The sequence below is a fragment of the Quercus suber genome, unplaced genomic scaffold (assembly GCF_002906115.3).
Source record: "Quercus suber isolate HL8 unplaced genomic scaffold, Cork oak 2.0 scaffold_887, whole genome shotgun sequence".
In the NCBI taxonomy this organism is placed as follows: Eukaryota; Viridiplantae; Streptophyta; class Magnoliopsida; order Fagales; family Fagaceae; genus Quercus; species Quercus suber.
Genome location: NW_027070314.1, coordinates 127,578 through 147,212, shown reverse-complemented (window position 1 = coordinate 147,212; position 19,635 = coordinate 127,578). Strand labels below are relative to the sequence as shown.

The 19,635-nt window shown below is 33.8% G+C and overlaps 1 protein-coding gene across 1 annotated transcript; it reads right to left on the bottom strand.

The window, feature by feature from the left end:
* Positions 1 to 15,487: 15,487 nt before the first annotated feature.
* On the bottom strand, positions 15,488 to 19,377 carry LOC112016422 (putative disease resistance RPP13-like protein 3). The gene is made up of 3 exons (XM_024048986.2): positions 19,318 to 19,377; positions 15,890 to 19,166; positions 15,488 to 15,797 (listed from the first exon to the last, which is right to left on the bottom strand). Exon 2 carries the CDS (start codon positions 18,784 to 18,786, stop codon positions 15,919 to 15,921), a length of 2,868 nt encoding a protein of 955 aa, XP_023904754.2. The 5' UTR covers positions 18,787 to 19,166; positions 19,318 to 19,377; the 3' UTR covers positions 15,488 to 15,797; positions 15,890 to 15,918.
* Positions 19,378 to 19,635: the final 258 nt, after the last annotated feature.

Below are 19,635 nucleotides of genomic sequence, written 5' to 3'. Positions count from 1 at the left end.
GAACTTTATCTAAGTAGCTTATAGACTTAGATGTTAAAATATATTATACATGAGTTATCCTTATTTTACTAAAGTAGCATTCATCTTGTAATTGTAGTCAAACATGGATAAAAGTTGAATGACAATAGGTAAGACACCCGATGGCAGATTAAGCCATCCATATATTAGTATTTTATTTGCTTTCTACAACTTATACATTAAGAGTTGTGATTTTAATTTATTGATTAATGCATTGTTAGAAATGTTTCTTATAATATAGTTAATGTTTTTACTTTACGATTTTAACGAAATATTGTTTTTATATTTGTGCAGATTTCTTATTAGTGGCTTTTAAGGGATTTACTTTTGACATTACTTGAAGACATATGAGGACATTATCCGTTAGTTCTAAAATAGGGTTTAGGTAAAGTTATTGTATGTATTGCAAACAATTATTGTATGGAATGAGTTTGAATTGGATACTTGTTTTATTTTTTACTTGTGGAATGTATGGATCTTTTTTTATAAATGTGTTGAAATAAATGTGTTATTTAAATGTGAGGTTTAAATAATGTAATGACAAGTTATAGGTTAATATCAAAGCCATGAAAAAATGAAAATAGAAAATAAGTTTTAGTGACGAATTTTTTCGTCATAAATATAGTAATAAAAATTTGTTTTAGTGACAAAAATTTTGTCACTAAATATAGCAAAATTTTGTAAGAAATGGTTTTAGTGATGAAAATTTTCGTCACTATATGTGCCTGGATTTTCTTAAAAATAGTTTTAGTGACGAATTTTTTCGTTACTATACGTACCCGAACATAGTTTTAGTGACGAAATTATTCGTCACTGAATAGTGTTTTTAGTGAGGAAAACATTTAGTGACGAAACGTTTTCGTCACTAAAAGTTCTTTTTTCTAAAAATCAAATCGGACTTTTAGTGACGAAATTTTTCGTCACCAGGACTTTTAGTGACGGGGCTACAGTGACGAAATGAGTTTCGTCACTAAAAGTCCAATTTCGTCACTAAAGGTCCTCAGTGACGAAAAACTGGACTTTTAGTGACGAATTTTTTCGTCACTGAAAATACATTTTGTTGTAGTGGGAGTCAATTAAAAGTTTGTTAAATTTTGTACTTGTTGCCAAATAGTAATTTGCTGCTTCTAATGGTGAACACTCAAAGCAAAACGAGTAAATTGTCATTAATTTTCCTCAAGTTTCAGTCAACTAGTTGGCTAAACTCTAACCACAAAAGTTGCTTTTCTAAAAGGAAATTGACCATCTCAATTTGCTGAGTTTGAGGATTAGGAAAATTAGCATTAAAGTTGATTGAATCGTTTATTAGGAGCAAAAATGTGTGTCGAGCATATTGGTTTTTCCATGAGTGGCTAGGCTTTGCACGTTAAACTCAGGCTTGGGCTTTATGGTTCCTCAAGAGTTCCAAGCCCAGTGGAGAGACCTTTTATGAGTCCAAGTTTGGTGCAAAATGACTCTTTCCCTCCAATCCACATCTATAGGAATCACCCCTTTGTTAGGTTTCTCCTTCACAAATTAGGGCTTGGTCCACACAATAAGTAGGGCAAAGAGTTTTGTTTGAGCATTAGCCTGGTGTCCTTTGTTGTAACAGTGGGCCTCAAGGGCCTGATCTAGCCATATTCGTGTAAACTCTAAAGGCTAAAATGGTGGATCTTTGGGTTAGTCCTTGTGGAGTCCAATTCTAAACCAGTGGAGTATTTGATTTTGCCAAATACATGGGCTTCTTTCCCGGGTTTGTGAGCCTGCGTTGCTGGAAAGATTGAGCTTAATAGGGTTCAACACAAAAATTATGCCACTACAAAATCACTCACTCACCTGCAATCAATAAGAAACTTATTAAGTTAGGAGGCTTGCCCTGCATATTTTTGAGTTATAGCTTAGATCTCTAAGCTTAGTGTTCTAATAGGTCTATGACTCTTAGCACCATCTAGGTTCATAGTACTTGTACATCAATGGAGGCAAAAGATCAAGTATTTTGGCCTCTGTTTGGAAAACCATTGAACTGATGAATTCTAATAGATTTGAGTTTTATTTATTTATGTATTTTGTTTATTTATTTATTTATTATTTTATTATTATAAATGATTATTTATTTTTTAATTATCTTTTAAAATTTTAAAATTTTTATTATTTTTATTTCTAATTTTTAATAAATTATAGAAGAAACACTACAGAATGAAAATAAAAGTATATGGAGAGAATATAAATATGGTATCTAGCCATTAAGATTAATAGTCTGTTTAGATTAATGGGGAAGGAAGGAAAGTAGAAATCAATCACACCTTACTCTGTTCATAACAATAGATTAGGGTTTCCTTTATTTATTTTTTTGCTTTAATACCATGAACATGCATATAACGTGATCATGTATTAATGCCATGGGTGTTGAGATGCAGTAAGGTAAGTAAGGTATGTAATGCATTCTTATGAACATGCATTTCTTTGTTATGAGAGGTTTTTCTTCCTTTGATGAACATGCATATGCAAGTCTATATGCCACGCTTTGAATGATAATATGATTTGTTTGATGCCTATGCTTCTACCTTGATTTGATATATACATGTTTCTGCCTTGGATGTAATGGATGCTATGCATGATAGATGTATGCTAGGTTGTTTGATTGCCATCATAGATGTGTGATAGGGTATATGAAGTGGTGATAAGCATGATATATGTATATTAGGGTTTGTGATGAAATGTTATGTTGTATGTTTAGATGTATGCTAGTGTATGTGTGTGTTTAAGATGCAATGTTGAATGTGCCCTTAATAAGATTAAGACATAGGACATAATGAGTGGAAGCTGACCCATGGGTCGGGCGGTTTTGGGTTCCTAACACCTTCCCAAAATTGTACCTAAACTCTGAACCCATACTCTGGTAGTAGGATCAGTTTTTCCACGTAAGGGCACTATATTCATGGTCCCTCAACCATAAAATTAGGTGGTGACTCCTTGTTTCTTCGCTTCGGTCCACTTGGTCGAGGCGTACTCCCTAAATCACACATTGTGCCCACATGAGGTAAAAATAACATAATGAAATAGATAAATAGTATGAAAAGGAAGCACTAAAGGGGAATACAGTACTTAATAAAGCCTACCATATTACAAAATTTTCTCATGTAACTAGGGACGAAGCCAGAACTCCAAGGGAGTGGGGTAGTAGTGGTTGGAGATATCAATAGCTTATTTCTGTTTTTGTACAACAATAACTTACAAGCAATATTAATACTTAATGCTTAAAAGCATGCATATTTCACTGTGTATACAGGGGTACTGATTCACGTGTACTATACAAATCATAAAGAAATCTCATAAAAATTATGAAATATGTAATCGATTCATTATTAAAAACTATGAAACTGTGAACAAGGCTTATGCAATAGATTCATTATTAAAAACTGTAATAACTAAACTTGAGACCTAATTCCAAAAGTTTATTTTACTATTCATATGAATCCACAGATTCATTCCAGCAGAAAAGTACGTAATGATTGCTTCATTGATTCAATATTACAATAAGGAAAAGCAAAAGAAAACATAAAAGGAGCATCATATACTTCATTGAATTAATATCGATTTCTCTTTGATACCGACTAATCGTCTGATATTTAGATGACATTTATTCGTGAACAAGTAAAACCAGGCTCTCTATAAGGTTTTTTTTTTTTTACTTGTTTAAATTACCTTTGTTAGTCTACTTTGCCAATCTATGAATTGTGGTGATAAGTACAGAATTGCAACCAGTTCTAATATTTAAATACCATGAAATTTTAGTAAGTTGAGAATCTGTTGTGAAATCACATGCAAAGACGGAGCTATTATTGGACCAAGGGGGGCCATGGACCCCTCCAAATTTTGAAAAAAAAAATTATATACATGTTTAAATTTATAAAAATTAAGATTTGGTCCACAAAATTCTTCCAGGCCCCCCTGACCCAACAACTTACCTAAACATAATTCTTGGCCATGTAATGAAATAAAATTTAGCCAAAGCACTACAACAAATATTCAAAATTTAACCCAAATACTCCAACAAAAATTAACCACCAAGCCCATCCTTAAGCCTTTCAAAATTTACAAGAAAAAACCATTTTATCAAACTAGATGATAGATCATAGATGTAGTGATTTTAAGGGGGGAACCCACCAAGCACCACACCAAAACATTCTTCAAAGGCATCGCTGCTGCGACGCATCATCTAACCCTCTTCACACAACAATAATTTGATGTTGCCACATAGTTTGGTATGCCTCAGACTTTGGCCTCTCTCTCTCTCTCAATTTTGTTTCTCCAACTCTGTTTAATGTTTATCTTGCGGTAGCACTATTTTAAATTTCTAATCTATATATATATATATATATAAAATCGAAGCCTCGACTGGCACCACAATTTTTCACATCAGCACAAAACAATATTTAAAAAATAAAAATAAAAATTAAAACACTATTTTTCTCTCCAAAACCAGATACTTATCTTCTTTATTTCTTTTTCTTTTTCTTTTTTTGGATAAAATCTAATATTTTAAGCTGAATTTAATCTAAAGATGATAATTTTAAATAAATAAAAAATCTGCAATAAAAGGATAAGTATCGACTTTATTGCAATAAACCCAAAAACAAAGTTAAATTTTTTAAAAACCCTACAACCAAACTTCTTGAACTCTACATTATAGAATATAGTTTTTTTTTATTTCAAAATCTTTTGATTATGCGTTAATTTATTTTTTGCTATTATGTATTAGATAACAACAAAAAAATTAAATATATATCACCATATGCCACACCCACACATACCATTATGTCTTGGTACTATTCAAACTCATAAATTTATTTGGGACTCTAATTCTATCTGTGTGTGTGTTTGGGGGGGGGGGGGGGGGGTGGTAAAGCCTAGACATACCTATTGGGTCGGGAGCCCTATTTTGAGGATTATTGTATGTCCGAAGAGGAATAACGAGTTGAGGTAGAGTTCATCTGAATGCAACCAACCCTGAAATGGAGGAAGAGTATCATCCGAAGAGGTCACATTTTGTCCGAAGAGGTTCTACTCCTTGGATACGAATGGTCTTGATCAAGCAAACAAATGGAAGGTCCGAATGACCTTCCTAGCAATCCCAACGACAAAGATAAGCTCTGGGCATACTTGGGGATGATAAGGACGAGGAATTATCTCAAGGAAAAGCTGCCACCACCACATTAAATGCACTGCAGCTGTTTTTCTGGCCGCATTAATGTGGAGAAGACCTCTGAACAGTGTAATCTCAGCTACCACCACTCACGGAGAGTTAAAGAGGATACCTAATGGGACATGCACTCAAGTGGATGCTTAGATGAAGAACAAGTGGACGATGAAGATGACGGGAGAGGGTGCTATATAAGGAGAAAAGGTCTCTGATAATGGGGACCGAGAGGAAAAGGGAGAGAAGTAGGAGATAATTTTACTATAGCTCCAAGAGTTGTAATCACCATTCAGTAATACACCTCTTCGGACATACACTTGTCCAGTTAGTTAAGCATGATTTTGTGCTAATGCATCCTTAAATACCATAATTAATCACTGTTTAATTCGCAACCAGCCCAGCTCTTTTGCTCACTCTCTACAAATTCATTATCTTGGATTCATTGGGCTCATAATCCATCCTTCTTGGGCTTGGGCTACAAAAACTGACCCTACACTATCATTTAATTTTTTTAAATAATATAATTTTTTATTGGATATATATATATATATATAAATGTAATGTTTCAATAATTTAAAGGCTCTGAATCATTTGATTCTTTAATTTTATTTTTTGACATTTTGAAAATTTTGCGTTAATTATTGCAATATCTAAACATGTTTAGCAGATTTTTTGGATAAAATCTAATATTGTAAGCTGAATTTAATCTAAAGATGATTATTTAAAAACAAAATTTGCAATAAAAGGATAAGTATCGGCTTTATTGCAATAAACCCAAAAACAAAGTTAATTAATTTTTTTTAAACCCTACAACCAAACTTCTTGAACTCTACAATATAGAATATAATTTTTTTATTTCAAAATCTTTTGATTATGCGTTAATTTATTTTTTGCTATTATATATTAGATAACAACAAAAATTAAATATATATATCACCATAGAACACACCCACACATACCATTAGGTCCTAGTGCTATTCAAACTCATAAATTTATTTGGGACTCTAATTCTATCGTTTAATTTTTTTTAAATAATATAATTTTCTATTGGATATATATATATATATATTGTTTCAATAATTTATAGGCTTTGAATCATTTGATTATTTAATTTTATTTGTTGGCATTTTGAAAGTTTTAATATCTACATTTTTGCGTTAGTTATTGCAATATCTGAACATGTTTAGCAGATTTCAACGGTTATACCATGAATTATATATTATTTTGAAGATAACCTATTTTTCTCTTATATTTCTCTATTGTGTGGTCATATATATATATTTTTTGTTTCAAAAATTTCTAGCAAGCAATGAATCTTCTAATTCTTTAATATTTTTTTGTCTTTCAAAAATTTTAATATTTGAAACCAATTGGTAGATTTTTTGCAAAATATTGCACATTCAAACGATGACTTCTTTATCAAATCATAACAAAAATTGAAGTGAAAGACGAGAAATTCATGAAATTGTATAGTTTCATAATCAATTTTAAATTTTATATAATTATTTTAATCTACCATACAAAAAGTAGGTTCCTGTGCATAGCACGGGTTTGTGACTAGTTTTTATAATAAAGAAAAAACCATAACCACGAATTTAGTCAAAAGTCAAAAGGCTTGTGTTCTTGTGCTACCATTACCAATTTATTGTGCATTGTAATGAGATAGTGTATGTGGTGAGTATTGAGCAGAGCGTTATTTTTTTTTATGACATGAATTTGTAGAGCGTTGATAAAGCACAATGTTATTTTTAAAGTATAATTAAATGATTGATTGATGTTGATAATACAAGCTTTACTAAATAATTTTTATAATTTGATGCACCACCAATAAAATAATTATTTTATGCATTTTCTTTTGTACTAAATAGAAGCTAATTTAAAATTTCATGAAAAAAAATTTTTGTTCAAATTTTGCCCCCCCCCCCCCTCCCCACCTAATATTAAGAGAAGCATAACATGAACCACCTTGCCAGTAATTCAATTGCGACAAGGCAACTAATTTCAGCCGAAGTTGGGTTGGGTGAGGGATAAAAATTTCACATATTGAGCTGTCCCACTTAGGGATGGGACTTCATGCTCTTGCTTACCTTCAACCAGCCTAGTTTTCCTGAGTTGCAGGCTCTTACATTTTGAGCTTGTCATAATCACAGTTTGTGTATATTTATATACATCTGTACAGCCCAGGTTGCCTATTTAGCAATCTCTATTTTCAGCTTGCATCTCAAAATTTTGCAACCTATTGCCAAAGCTTGGACAAGAAAAATATTTTTTTGATATCTTCTCATAAGATGTTTTTATCATCTATGTGCCCAATGATTCTTGTTTTTATAATACATATATACCTATATTTAGGATTCTATTCAAACTTAGTAGGGAACATACATACTTCAGCATTTAAATTTGACTCAAAACTGGTTACACTTCCTTTTGCTTGTTTCAAATTTTTTTCATGCTTTTAAAAAGATTCTCATTGCACCTTCCTGAATGGCGTACAGCATGCAAAACACATGTATGAAAATCCATATATTACAAAGGGCTGCAAGTGACCCCATGTGCTCTATTACAATGTCCATTTCCTCTCCCAACATTTAAATCAGTAAAGGAGCTGCAAGGAAAAGTAAAAGACTCCAAAGAAACACAAATCAACGCCGAGAAGTAATAAATTATTACCAACAGCTCGACAGAGGATAACAAATACAACAACCAGGTGAAATGCTAGTCTATTTTGAGATTCTAAAAGAGATTCCTATTAAGCATCCACATCCGGATGCTAAATCTCATCTTATTTTACAATCTCAAAAAACTACTTTATCTATTATACCATCTCATTTTACAATACACCCAACATCCCAAAATTCTATATCTCATCATTTTATTAAAATATTATTTTTTTAATCTTTCTTTATTATTACTTTCCCAACCATAATTTTTTTGTTGTTTCAAATTCAACTGCTTTTTCAATTTTATCCGGTCCAACGGTTGGAATATCCCTGCCAAATTTTTTTTCTTTCCAATTCCTTTCACACACACACACACGCGTTGCCTGCCAATTTTTTTTTCTTTTCAATTCCTTGCTCACACACACACACACACACACGTTGGAATATCCTCACCATCCAGCCAAAATCAAGAGCAAAATCAAAACTCAAAATTCATAGCAAAATCAAAACCCAAAATTCATAGCAAAATCAAAACCCGATCCACCAATCTCGCCACACACCGATCTCCACCACACCAATCTCCACCGTTGTACGACCCACTTGTCAAAACCCATGTCGATCTTGACCCATCGATCTCCACCATTGCATGACCCACTCGTTAAAACCCACGCTGATCTCGACCCACTCGATCTACGCCACGACCCAACCCAACTCTGGTGTCAAGCTCTTTTTTTTTTTGGATAATCTGGTGTTAAGCTTTGAACACGAGAGAGAGAGAGAGATGTGAGAGAGGGGGGGAACTCTGAGGAATGATCTATCAGAAGAGAGAGAGAGAGCGAGGGAAGATGAGGAATCGGTGATTTTGATGAGTGAATCGATGGAGCTTCGTGAAGAGATTTGATGAGTGAATCGGAGCTTCAGGTTTGAGAGCACACAGCAGTAATGGGTTTGAGAGCACACAGCAGAGGAGAAAGAGAGAACAGAGAGAGAGGGGCAGAGTAATGGGTTTGAGAGCACACAGCAGGGAGAAAGAGAGAACGGAGAAAGAGAGACCGAAGAAAGAGAAAAGATGAGAAATAATGAAGGATTTGAGAGATATTCCCGGGGAAAAACATTAAAATATTATTTTTTTTATAAGATTCAGCTACAGTACCATCTTACATTTGAGATGGTACTGTAGCTAAATCTCATTTTTTTTTTTTTGCATATGGGATTTAGCTTCCCCGTTGCTGATGGATTTTGGGGCTTAAATGCCAAATACTCATAGCATTTGGCATATACAACCCCCAATGTGGATGCTCAGGGGGACAACAAAAAAGCCATGGTCTCAAATGGGGTCAGCCATAAATCCTCAACATACTAATCTACCATAAATCTCGTATTTGTCAGTTAATTAATGAAACATTATCATTTAACAGCTTTACCAGCTGTAGAAACTAGCAAAGAGAATCACTCCCGGCTATAACAAAAAATATAATTTATATATTGGATACTTAAACATTAAAAGAAATCAAATATTTCGTTCAATAATTCCTTTTCTCATTGAGTTTTCCCAGCAACCAAACAAAGCAGGCAATCAGAAACCACACATTAATATGAAAAATATCGAATTTATTGTTAATAAATAAAGATTGGGGTAATAGATGAAACTGAAGACTAAGGTACCTTCTAATTCGCAAACAAAGAATGGGGTTATGTACCTTCTAATTCGAAATTGAATATGCAGATCACCAATTTCTTACTCAATTTCGTCAATGTCGAGATCGGCCTTGACTTAATTCAGACTAACCGGGTTTTATTTGGACTCTTAATGGTTGAATGGATGATTTCCATTTCGTATGGGTTTCCGGTGACAAGGACGATTGTGACGTGGTCTGAAGAAAGGGAAGGAGATGGCGAGGGAGAGTGAGAATGACTGTGAGAGGGATAGGCAGAATTCTGGATTGAAAGTGAGAGTGAGAGTGTGAACAATAGTGTGTAAACCTATATCAACACAGAACTAGAGTTTGTGAAACTCGAGTGCGAGGTGGCATTTTAAAACAGAAAATTTCAGGTCAACCACTGCCATGGTGGCGGTTCTTGTTGGAACTTGAGTTTCAAGAAATTTCAAGTTCCATGATAAACTTGAGTTCTTAAATAGTGATAGATTCTTACATATTTCAAAAATAGTAGTAGATTCTTACATATATTGCCAAATAGAGATGTTCGGCCATTTTGGCCCAAGTTTTGGGAGTGTTTCATTGATCCTAATTTTTTTTTTAATGTTTTATTAATACTTAATCTTTTAATCCATATTTTTATTATTTTAATAAAAAAACTGTTGAGCTAAAATTCCAATGAAGGTGTCCAAGTTTAAATACTTCCTTCTCGAACTATTGAACTATCAATCATGATTGTTAATTTTAAATGCAAAAAAAAAAAAAAAAAAAAAAAAAAAAAAAAAATTATAAATAAAAGTCAAAACTTTAGTTTTATATATCTCTTAGATAATTCTAACTCTATAAAATAAAAAAAATTGCACATTTTTTTCTTTTTCTTTCACCCCTTAGGCAAATAGAAACCTAACTTAATTAAAACTAGAACTTTCTAAAAAAAAAAGTAAAACCATAAATTATTTTACATAAAATTTGTAGGGGTGGAAACCCAAACTTATATATTGGGCCCAATGCCATATTTGAAGGTTACTGTGTGTTCAAAGAGGCGAAAGTTGTTGAGAAGAAGTCCACATGAAAGAAAGATACCTGAAAGTGAAGGGGATCAGTCCGAAGAGANAAAAAAAAATTGTTGATTAAAACGTCGTCATATTTCTATGATTAGTTGGAGCTAGTATTGATATATCGTGTGGCCATCTGGGACGAGTTATTTGCATCAATTGATTGAAGTGGTGCTAACTAGCAAGAGTATATACAATTTTTGCCATCATCCATTTAAACTTAGGCTAAATAATAAATTGCATAATTTAATTTTGTTTAAAATTATATTCACTCATGTATTTCATCCAAAAAAAAAAAAAAAAATTCAGTCATGTAATTTTCTTTTCATCAATTTAGTTCTTTATTGTTTAACTTTATTCAATTCAATTTTCTTGTTAGTCTCCTGCGTAATTACATCATTATTGACCCCAAAAATGACAGAGTTATTTTTTTTTCTTAACTAAAATATGAAAAATTAATAAAAGTATTTTTCAGGAAAAATAAAATAAAAAATATTTTAGTTATGACATTCAAAAACACAATTTCAACTGACTTGGCAAAAAATATAAGTGAAATTGTTGTTTGAAAAATGATGATTTCAACTCACTGGACTAAATTTTAAGTGAAATCTTTTTTTGATTAAATACTAAATTTTAAGTGAAATCATGTTTTGTAAATATAATTTGGACATTAAAATTTTGTCTTCAAAACAAAATTCAAAAAAAGAAATGCTAAATTCTCAATTCTAAAAAGAGAACAACTAGGCTTAAACACAACTGGAGATAACTCTGGAAATAAAACTAATATAATCATTTGAAAAAATTATTATTAAAATAAGTAATTATATATATATATATATGTGTGTGTGTGTGTGTGTGTGTGTGTGTGTGTGTGTCTGAGAGAGAGAGAATTTTTCTTTGACTCTCTTTCATTTCACACCCATCAAAGTACCTCTTCATTTGCGTCAGTCTAAATTACTAGAGACCTCAACAATCAATCATGAGTTCAACTTTGAAAGACCAAACAGGTATTATCTCCTTAGATTACTGCAAGATTAATGTGCCAAAAACAATATCAAATCTTGTTTTCAAGCTAAGGAACTATCTGCTAAATCTTCCTCGGCAGTCTCTGGCAAGAAGAAACGCTCAAAGGATGAGTCCATGAGGAAAATCATGGACTTAAATTGCTGGGGTCCTAGCACTTGCAAGTTTTAAATTGCCGTGTAAAATCAGTAGTGTATGACTGTGTAAATACCGATTATATATGAAAAATGTTTACTTTTATTTCAATGCACTTAAAAAAGAATTACTTCCAATTCATATTTTTTAGGCTTAAGTCTGTTTTTGGTCGGCAATTCTTTCATGAAAATGTGCACTTTTATTGCAATGCACTTAAAAAATGATTCTCAGCAAGGACACAATTGGACAATGAGTTTATTGCCCAATGTCAGAAGACAGAGTACTTACATTATGTTCATGCACCGACGGTGCATCAAATATGAATTTTAAAAGAGAAATAATATGTCCACAACATTTTTATAAAATTTTTATAACAAATTATAAGTAGCAGGTTGTTACTGGTTATTATTGTTGGAGAAAAAAAGTAATCTTATTGTTAAGTTCAAATTTGACCCAATAATAACTAATCACCTATGATTTGTTATAAAAATATTATAAAAATGTTATAAACGAAGTACTTTTCATTTTGAAATCTAATAGCGATGTATAATCTGATAAATAACACCTCATCATCCAAAGTCCTCTATCGTTGCAAGGTGGTGTCTAATAGCGGTGGATTTGGGTTCGTTAAAAATGAGTTGGGTACATGAATGATAAAACCCATTTACCAGATCTCATGGGCCTGAATTGGCCATTTTTGCTATTATAGCCTTGTCAACTCTAGATGCCAAAATGGTGGGCTTGGGTTAAGACCTTGAGAGCCCAATTTTAAACCAGCCTTTCATTTGCTTTTGCCAAGCACATACGGGTTTGTGGGCTTGGGTTGTTGGAAAGATTGAGCTTGTGAGCTTTTTTTAATTTGTTACTTAAAAATGCAATTACGGGGATCAAGAAGAACATTATGCCACCACAAATCATGAATTGTGATCAATATGCCTCTCAGTTAGTTAACCAAGAAACCAGAAGCAAACAATCTAGGCTGACCAGTGACCAGCATACCAAAAGAGGACTAAGACATCCATGTGGAAAACATATTTTCTACTATTTTGTTATCTCCCAAGCACATATATAATAATAATAATAATAATAATAATAATAAATGAAAATTCTAGATAAAAAAATCGTGATCAAGGTCTACTAGACTAGATGCAGTGGTGGCTAGTGGCCAGTGGCCACCAAAGACTAGGGACGTTAGTAGGGGGCGGTGGTTGGGTGGCAGACAGTGAGAGATGGAAGTTCAATTGATAAGTTTTGGGTGATATAGAAAATGGTTTACGAAAAATGAAAGCTTAAACCAATTTCCACAATAAATGCCTTTATTTTACTACCAATCGAAAATTGTTTTTTTTTTTTTTATTGACCATTATTTTCCATTGCCCCAAACATCATAAATGCAAAAAATACTTTTTGAAAATCAATTTTTGTCAAACCAAACACAACTTCATATGGAGAATTTTCCATGAAGTCCAAAGAGGCATCCGTTCTCCACCTCTTTGTTCTTTTTTCCATGAGGAGGAAACTATCAAGTGCCATATCTCAAGGGCCATCTGATTGGGATCTGATCTTAGCCTCAAGATCACAGAATTACAGTAGCAGTCACTGCACATTAATTGGCTAGCCAGTTGTATATTGAATAAGTAGCCTCATATAGAGGATCATATTTAAAACACTATAACATCCAAAACTATGATTTGCAGGCGTTGTCAAACTTTGTCGGACGACCATCGAGACCAAAGCAACCAAACCAAAGGAAACCATCTAACCACAACAAAACCCACATCCTAGATTGGCAGCTACTATTGAAATCTGATGGAGCTTGCTACACACATGCCAGGAGAGGAAGTGTTTGCCTTCGAAGCTAAATCCAGAATGGGAAACAAAATCTTTGATGGATGCTTCAGCACCTAAAGCAGAGACCAACCACAAAGCTAAAGCTCATTGCCATTAAAACAGCAGAGGTGAAGGCTAAGGAGTTAGGATATCATAAAATTGCCATACTAATTAACAGCAGGGATATTGAGCAGCTATGGTCTGAAGTCACAACACAGGGATCCCCATGGAGATGCAGGGACCCTCTTGCAGACCTTAGACAACTCCACTGTCCCTGGCTCCAATTCTCCATAGAAGCAATTCCCAACTAAATTATCAAGTCATTGATAGAGCCAAACTAGCAATGAGAATCCCTCTGTGCCACTTTTGGCCTAGAACTAACGATATGTAGTATGCGTTTGGGATGAGTTGAATTTTTCAGTTTATCTCCACTTTTAGTTTATTTTTGTTATTATTCATGAATCTCACTGCATTTTTTGATATTATGCATGAGTCCCACTATACTATTTAGCTTATTTTTTAACATTTTCCCTATACTTTTAGCAAAAACTGTCAGTTTCAGTTTCAGTTAAATAAGCTGTTCCAAACAGACATGTAATAGAAATGTTAGGGCTGCTTTCTTTTATTAGTCAATTTGCATTGGATTTTGTCATCTCCCTAACTTGGTGGAAAAAAAAAAAGAAAGAAGACTGCAATTTCTTGAAAGATAAATGAATGAGTAAATTAATAATAATAATGTCAATCATGATTGTTAATTTTAAATGCAAAAAAAAAAAAAAAAAAAATGTTGAATTAAAACGTCGTCAATTTTCTATGATTAGTTGGAGCTAGTATATCGTGTGGCCATCTGGGACGAGTTATTTGCATCAATTGATTGAAGTGGTGCTAACTAGCAAGAGTATTACAATTTTTGCCATCATCCATTTAAACTTAGGCTAAATAATAAATTGCATAATTTAATTTTGTTTAAAATTATATTCACTCATGTATTTCATCCAAAAAAAAAAAAAAAATTCAGTCATGTAATTTCGCTTTAGATCAATTTAGTTCTTTATTGTTTAACTTTATTCAATTCAATTTTCTTGTTAGTCTCCAGCGTAATTACATCATTATTGACCCCAAAAATGACAGAGTTATTTTTTTTTCTTAACTAATCATAGACCAACCACAAAGCTAAAGCTCATTGCCATTAAAACAGCAAAGGTGAAGGCTAAGGAGTTAGGATACCATAAAATTGCCATACTAATTAATAGCAGGGATATTGAGCAGCTATGGTCTGAAGTCACAATACAGGGATCCTCCATGGAGATGCAGGGACCCTCTTGCAGACCTTAGACAACTCCACTGTCCCTGGCTCCAATTCTCCATAGAAGCAGTTCCCAACTAAATTATCAAGTCATTGATAGAGCCAAACTAGCAATGAGAATCCCTTTGTACCACTTTTGGCCTAGAACTAACGATATGTAGTATGCGTTTGGGATGAGTTGAATTTTTCAGCTTATCTCCACTTTTAGTTTATTTTTGTTACTATTCATGAGTCTTACTGTATTTTTTGATACTATTCATGAGTCCCACTATACTATTCAGCTTATTTTTTAACATTTTTCCTATATTTTCAGCAAAAAATTTCAGTTTTAGTTTCAACTAAATAAGTTGTTCCAAACAGACACGTATAGGAATGTTAGGGCTGCTTTCTTTTATTAGTCAATCTGCATTGGATTTTGTCATCTCCCTAACTTGGTGAAAAAAAAAAAAAGACTGCAATTTCTTGAAAGATAAATGAATGAGTAAATTAATAATAATAAAAAAAAAAAACCCTACAACACAGTTTCTATTTATTCAAAATTGCCAATGAGCCATAAACGTTGTCAATTTTACAGAGACATTATTCCAAAAAGATGAAAAGGAACATAAGACAAGAAAAACAAATGGAACAAGATATGGAATGACTTTGCTAGTAACAAAGTCTACCATTTTATTCTAGTTATTTGCAAGACCAGCAATGAAAAGACTTTGCTAGTTACTAAGTATACCATTACTAAGTATTAATGTTGATGAAATAGCAATGAACTGGGCAACAAATAGATAAGCAACGCATGAAAAGATGACAATTACTCCCAAGCCCAAGATGAGCACAATAGAATTTCAAGATGTCATCTACAAGAGACTTGTCTGGCTTTTGTCCAACAATCAACATCACTTCAATTCTCTGGTACAGCTGAGTAATAGATTCAGGAACCTGTTACAAGGTGCAGTGCCAAAATTTTCACAATTTGTTTTTAAAAACTGCAAAAATGAAAAGGAACTGTGAAAAAGGAAAGAAAGACAAACCTTAAATATGCATAAATTTTGATTTCCGTTCACCATGGCCGCCTAACAATTATGGCAAGATTGTCCAAAGTTTTCCCTTTGGTTTCTTCAATTGTTGCTGTGAATTCTTTTGAAATATCTGTTAACTTCAATTGTTGGAGAGTCTCTAAATTCTTTAACCCAGTGAGGACCTCCAAATTACGGCAGTTTACAATCTCCAACTCCACGAGCTTTTGCATGGCTAGTTCTTCCACAATGACTTCTTCCAAATTGAACAGAAATGACATTTTCAAAACAAGAAGCTGGGGAAAGCCTCCCGTGGAGCAAACAATGCTTCTCCCTGTGTAAGACCCATCATTGAGATACAGCGATCTAAGGTTGTGAAGCTTCTGTAATACTGGAATTGGATCATCTCTAAGTGCAGACTCTACCAAAGTAAGGCAAGTTAAATTTTTTGGGAGTCCATTTGTGTTTATGAAAATGGATGGATTATCTATTACTCCAGATAACTCTAGTCGGGAAAGATTTTCAAGGCCTGAAAGAGACTCCAACTTTAGATGCCCCAAAGATTCAGTTGCAGAATATGATGTCAACTTCAAAGACTGAAGGTGCTTCAATTTTATAACATGCTTTATCACAATCTCTAGCAGTGATGGGATAAGCTCAAGTTCTATCTCCAATTCTCTAAGGCTGATCAACATGCCCAGGCCCTCGTATAGGCCCTTGCTTTTTCTTTGATTCGAAGGAGCTTGGTCCAGGCCCATGCTTAGATCAGGGTAACTTTCTAGAAATAACCCCTTCAATGTATGGAGATTCTTCAAACTTTGGAGATACTGCATGGCTAGTTGAGGTCGAATTGTACTTCTGGTTATGTATATGTGCTTAAGTTTCTGCAGTTTCTGTATTGAACTAGGAAGAGCCTTCATATTAGTATGCTTCAGATCCAGAGTTTGGAGGTTAAGTAATTTGCCAATTGAGGATGGGATGATCTCTAGCAAAGTCCACCTCAAGCCTAGATAAATCAGATGATTTAAATCTCCTAAATTTTCAGGCAATTGAGGCTTGTATACATGTTCAAGATCTAGAATCTGTAACCTTAAAAGGTGCCCATTTGCAATGCCACGATGAAGAAACTTCCCTACAAGTTCTCCGGGTTGATTTCCCTTTTGAGTGTCAATGAAAAGAAAGGAGAGGGGATATCTATATCTTCGCATATTTTTGCTTTTTCCATAACTAAGATCATCCCAAATTTGTGACTTCTCATTGGCGTTCAATACAGTATCAGTAGAATGGTTAATTGACAAGCGCCGACATTTCCCATAGAAACTTGAGTCCTTTTTCCCCAAAACTTGACAGAAATTTAACTCCGCAGTTTTTGAAAGGATGAACTCATGCAACAAATCATGAATATGGCAATATTTAGCTTTCCCATCAGCACTTACACTTGAAACTTGAACCAAGCTTCTATGGATGAGCTCAGATAAGTATTCATTTGCAATCTCCTCCAATGTATTACCTTTCTCATCTTCCTTTACAAAACCCTCAGCTATCCATTGTTTAATCAATCTTGAACATCTTATAGAATAGTCATCAGGATACATGCCAAAATATAAGAAACATGATTTGAGGTAATAAGGCAGATCGTGATAACTGAAGGACAAGATTTTTTTGATACTTGCAAGATGAGGATCACTGTCTAGCTCAAAACTGAGATTATCAAGAAAACTTGTCCATTCAGAGACAATCATTTCTTTGATTGACAGTAGACCGCCTATCACAACAATGGCAAGAGGCAATCCTTGGCATCTTTCAACAATGTCAAAAGACAGTCCCTCTAGTTCTGGGGGACAATTCCACTCAAAGACAGAGTGCTTAAATGCTTTTTTGCAAAAGAGTTCCATGGCCTTTTCAGGAGGTAAAGGTTGCATTTCGTGAATAAAAGCAATTGAAAACTTTCTGCAGGAGGTAGAAACATCATAAAAACGTGTTGTGGTTATTATTCTAGTGCCCTGATCATCATCATCAAATACATGCATTATAGATCCCCAAAACTCTTCATCGCATACATCATCAAAAACAACAACACACCTTTTATTTTGTAGACTTTCCCTCAGTTTAAAGACGAGTGATATCACATTGAAGGTGTTGATCTCCTCGGGTGCTGTCTGCCCCATTGCATTATAGTACTGCCTTATCATCTCTTTCAGCAGCCCCTCCATGTTGTATGATTGAGATACTGTGATCCAAATACGACAGTCAAAATGTTCTTTCACTCTAGGGTTGTCAAAAGCTTTCTTGGCAAGAGTGGTCTTGCCAATACCGCCCATGCCTATGACTGAAATTGTGGCGAGTTTAGATGTGCCCTTCACCAACAAAGCTGTAACTTCCTCTATAGAGTCATCGATGCCCACAACTTCAGCTTCCCCAATGAAATGGGCCGCCAGTCGAGGGTCATGCCATGTAACTTCTTTTGTGTTGCTGCTCGATCCTTGCTCTTTGAATTTGAATCTATCATTTTTTCCCTTGATTTGGAAGAGTAATTTTCTGATATTTTGAATCTTTAAAGTAATCTCATGCCGATGTTTGAGACTTTTGAACTGGTGAGAAACTTTTTTGAGGAAACCTTTGGATTTACTTGGTTGATCAGGTTGCAGCTGTGCCACGCAAATTTTGTACTCTTCTATGACATCTACTATGCACTCAGCAACTTCCTGCACTTGTTTCACCCAGAGTTTTACAATGTTGCTTCTGTCTTCTTTTGCTGCCATTGCATCTGCATCCTTAGTAAAAGCCCGAATATGCTCCAGTGAATCTTTGATTTCTGCAACTTCTTTATGTACGCCCAGCAATAGTTTGGCCTCATCGGACAGCAAGGGCCTTAACTTGCCGATGACCAAGTTTACTGCAATCTCTGCCATTTAATTTTTCCTCCCTTCTTACTCCATGGGACATATCATTTCATATAAGTGGGAATTGATTTCTCTTTGGTCACATATTTTAGGTTCATGTGCTCCAACAATGGTAACGTTGAACTAATTATTTTTTGTTAGCCCAATGCATATCCGATGATCTAATCATTGTACTCTTCTTGGGTAGGTTGCCGCTGACTTTTGATTAGCTGACCCTTAAAATTCAAATAAAGCCTCTTAGAAACTATATTTCTTCCATCAAATAGTCTAGAGGTACATGAATTTTCACCAACTCTCTCTTCAAAATGTCAACTGTAATGAGGTGTTAACCATGAGCTCTAACAATGCTTATGTTCATCAAGGGATAAGTGCATCTGGACAGTCTGACCCTGAAAATTTAAATAAAGTGTGTTAGAAGTAGTGTTTCATGACTCCAATGTATCTCTTCCATTTTCTATTCTCTTTGGTTGGGTTATTGACTTTTCACCAGCTAATCCTGAAAATTAAAGCTTTATAAAATCAGTCAATGCTTACATATACCTTGATTGATCCTCACTGCCTCTCCCAATTGTGTTCTACACAATGGTAATAATTATAAACTTCTATCATATTTCCTTTTTCCTGGGATTAAAAAAGAATATCTTGAATGTGACAGTAACTTGTATTATATTCATTTTTTGAGAGAGAAAAAAAAAAAATCTAGTTTTCCTTTTAGGCCAGATAAATGCTTCGGTTGTTTTCCATTATGTGATGTTTTTTGATTTGGTCTTAACTCTTAAGGAAATTATTTTCTACCATTGAGAACTATACATTAATAGTAGTAAAAAATGATATGTCAATTAAGGAATTAACAAAGAG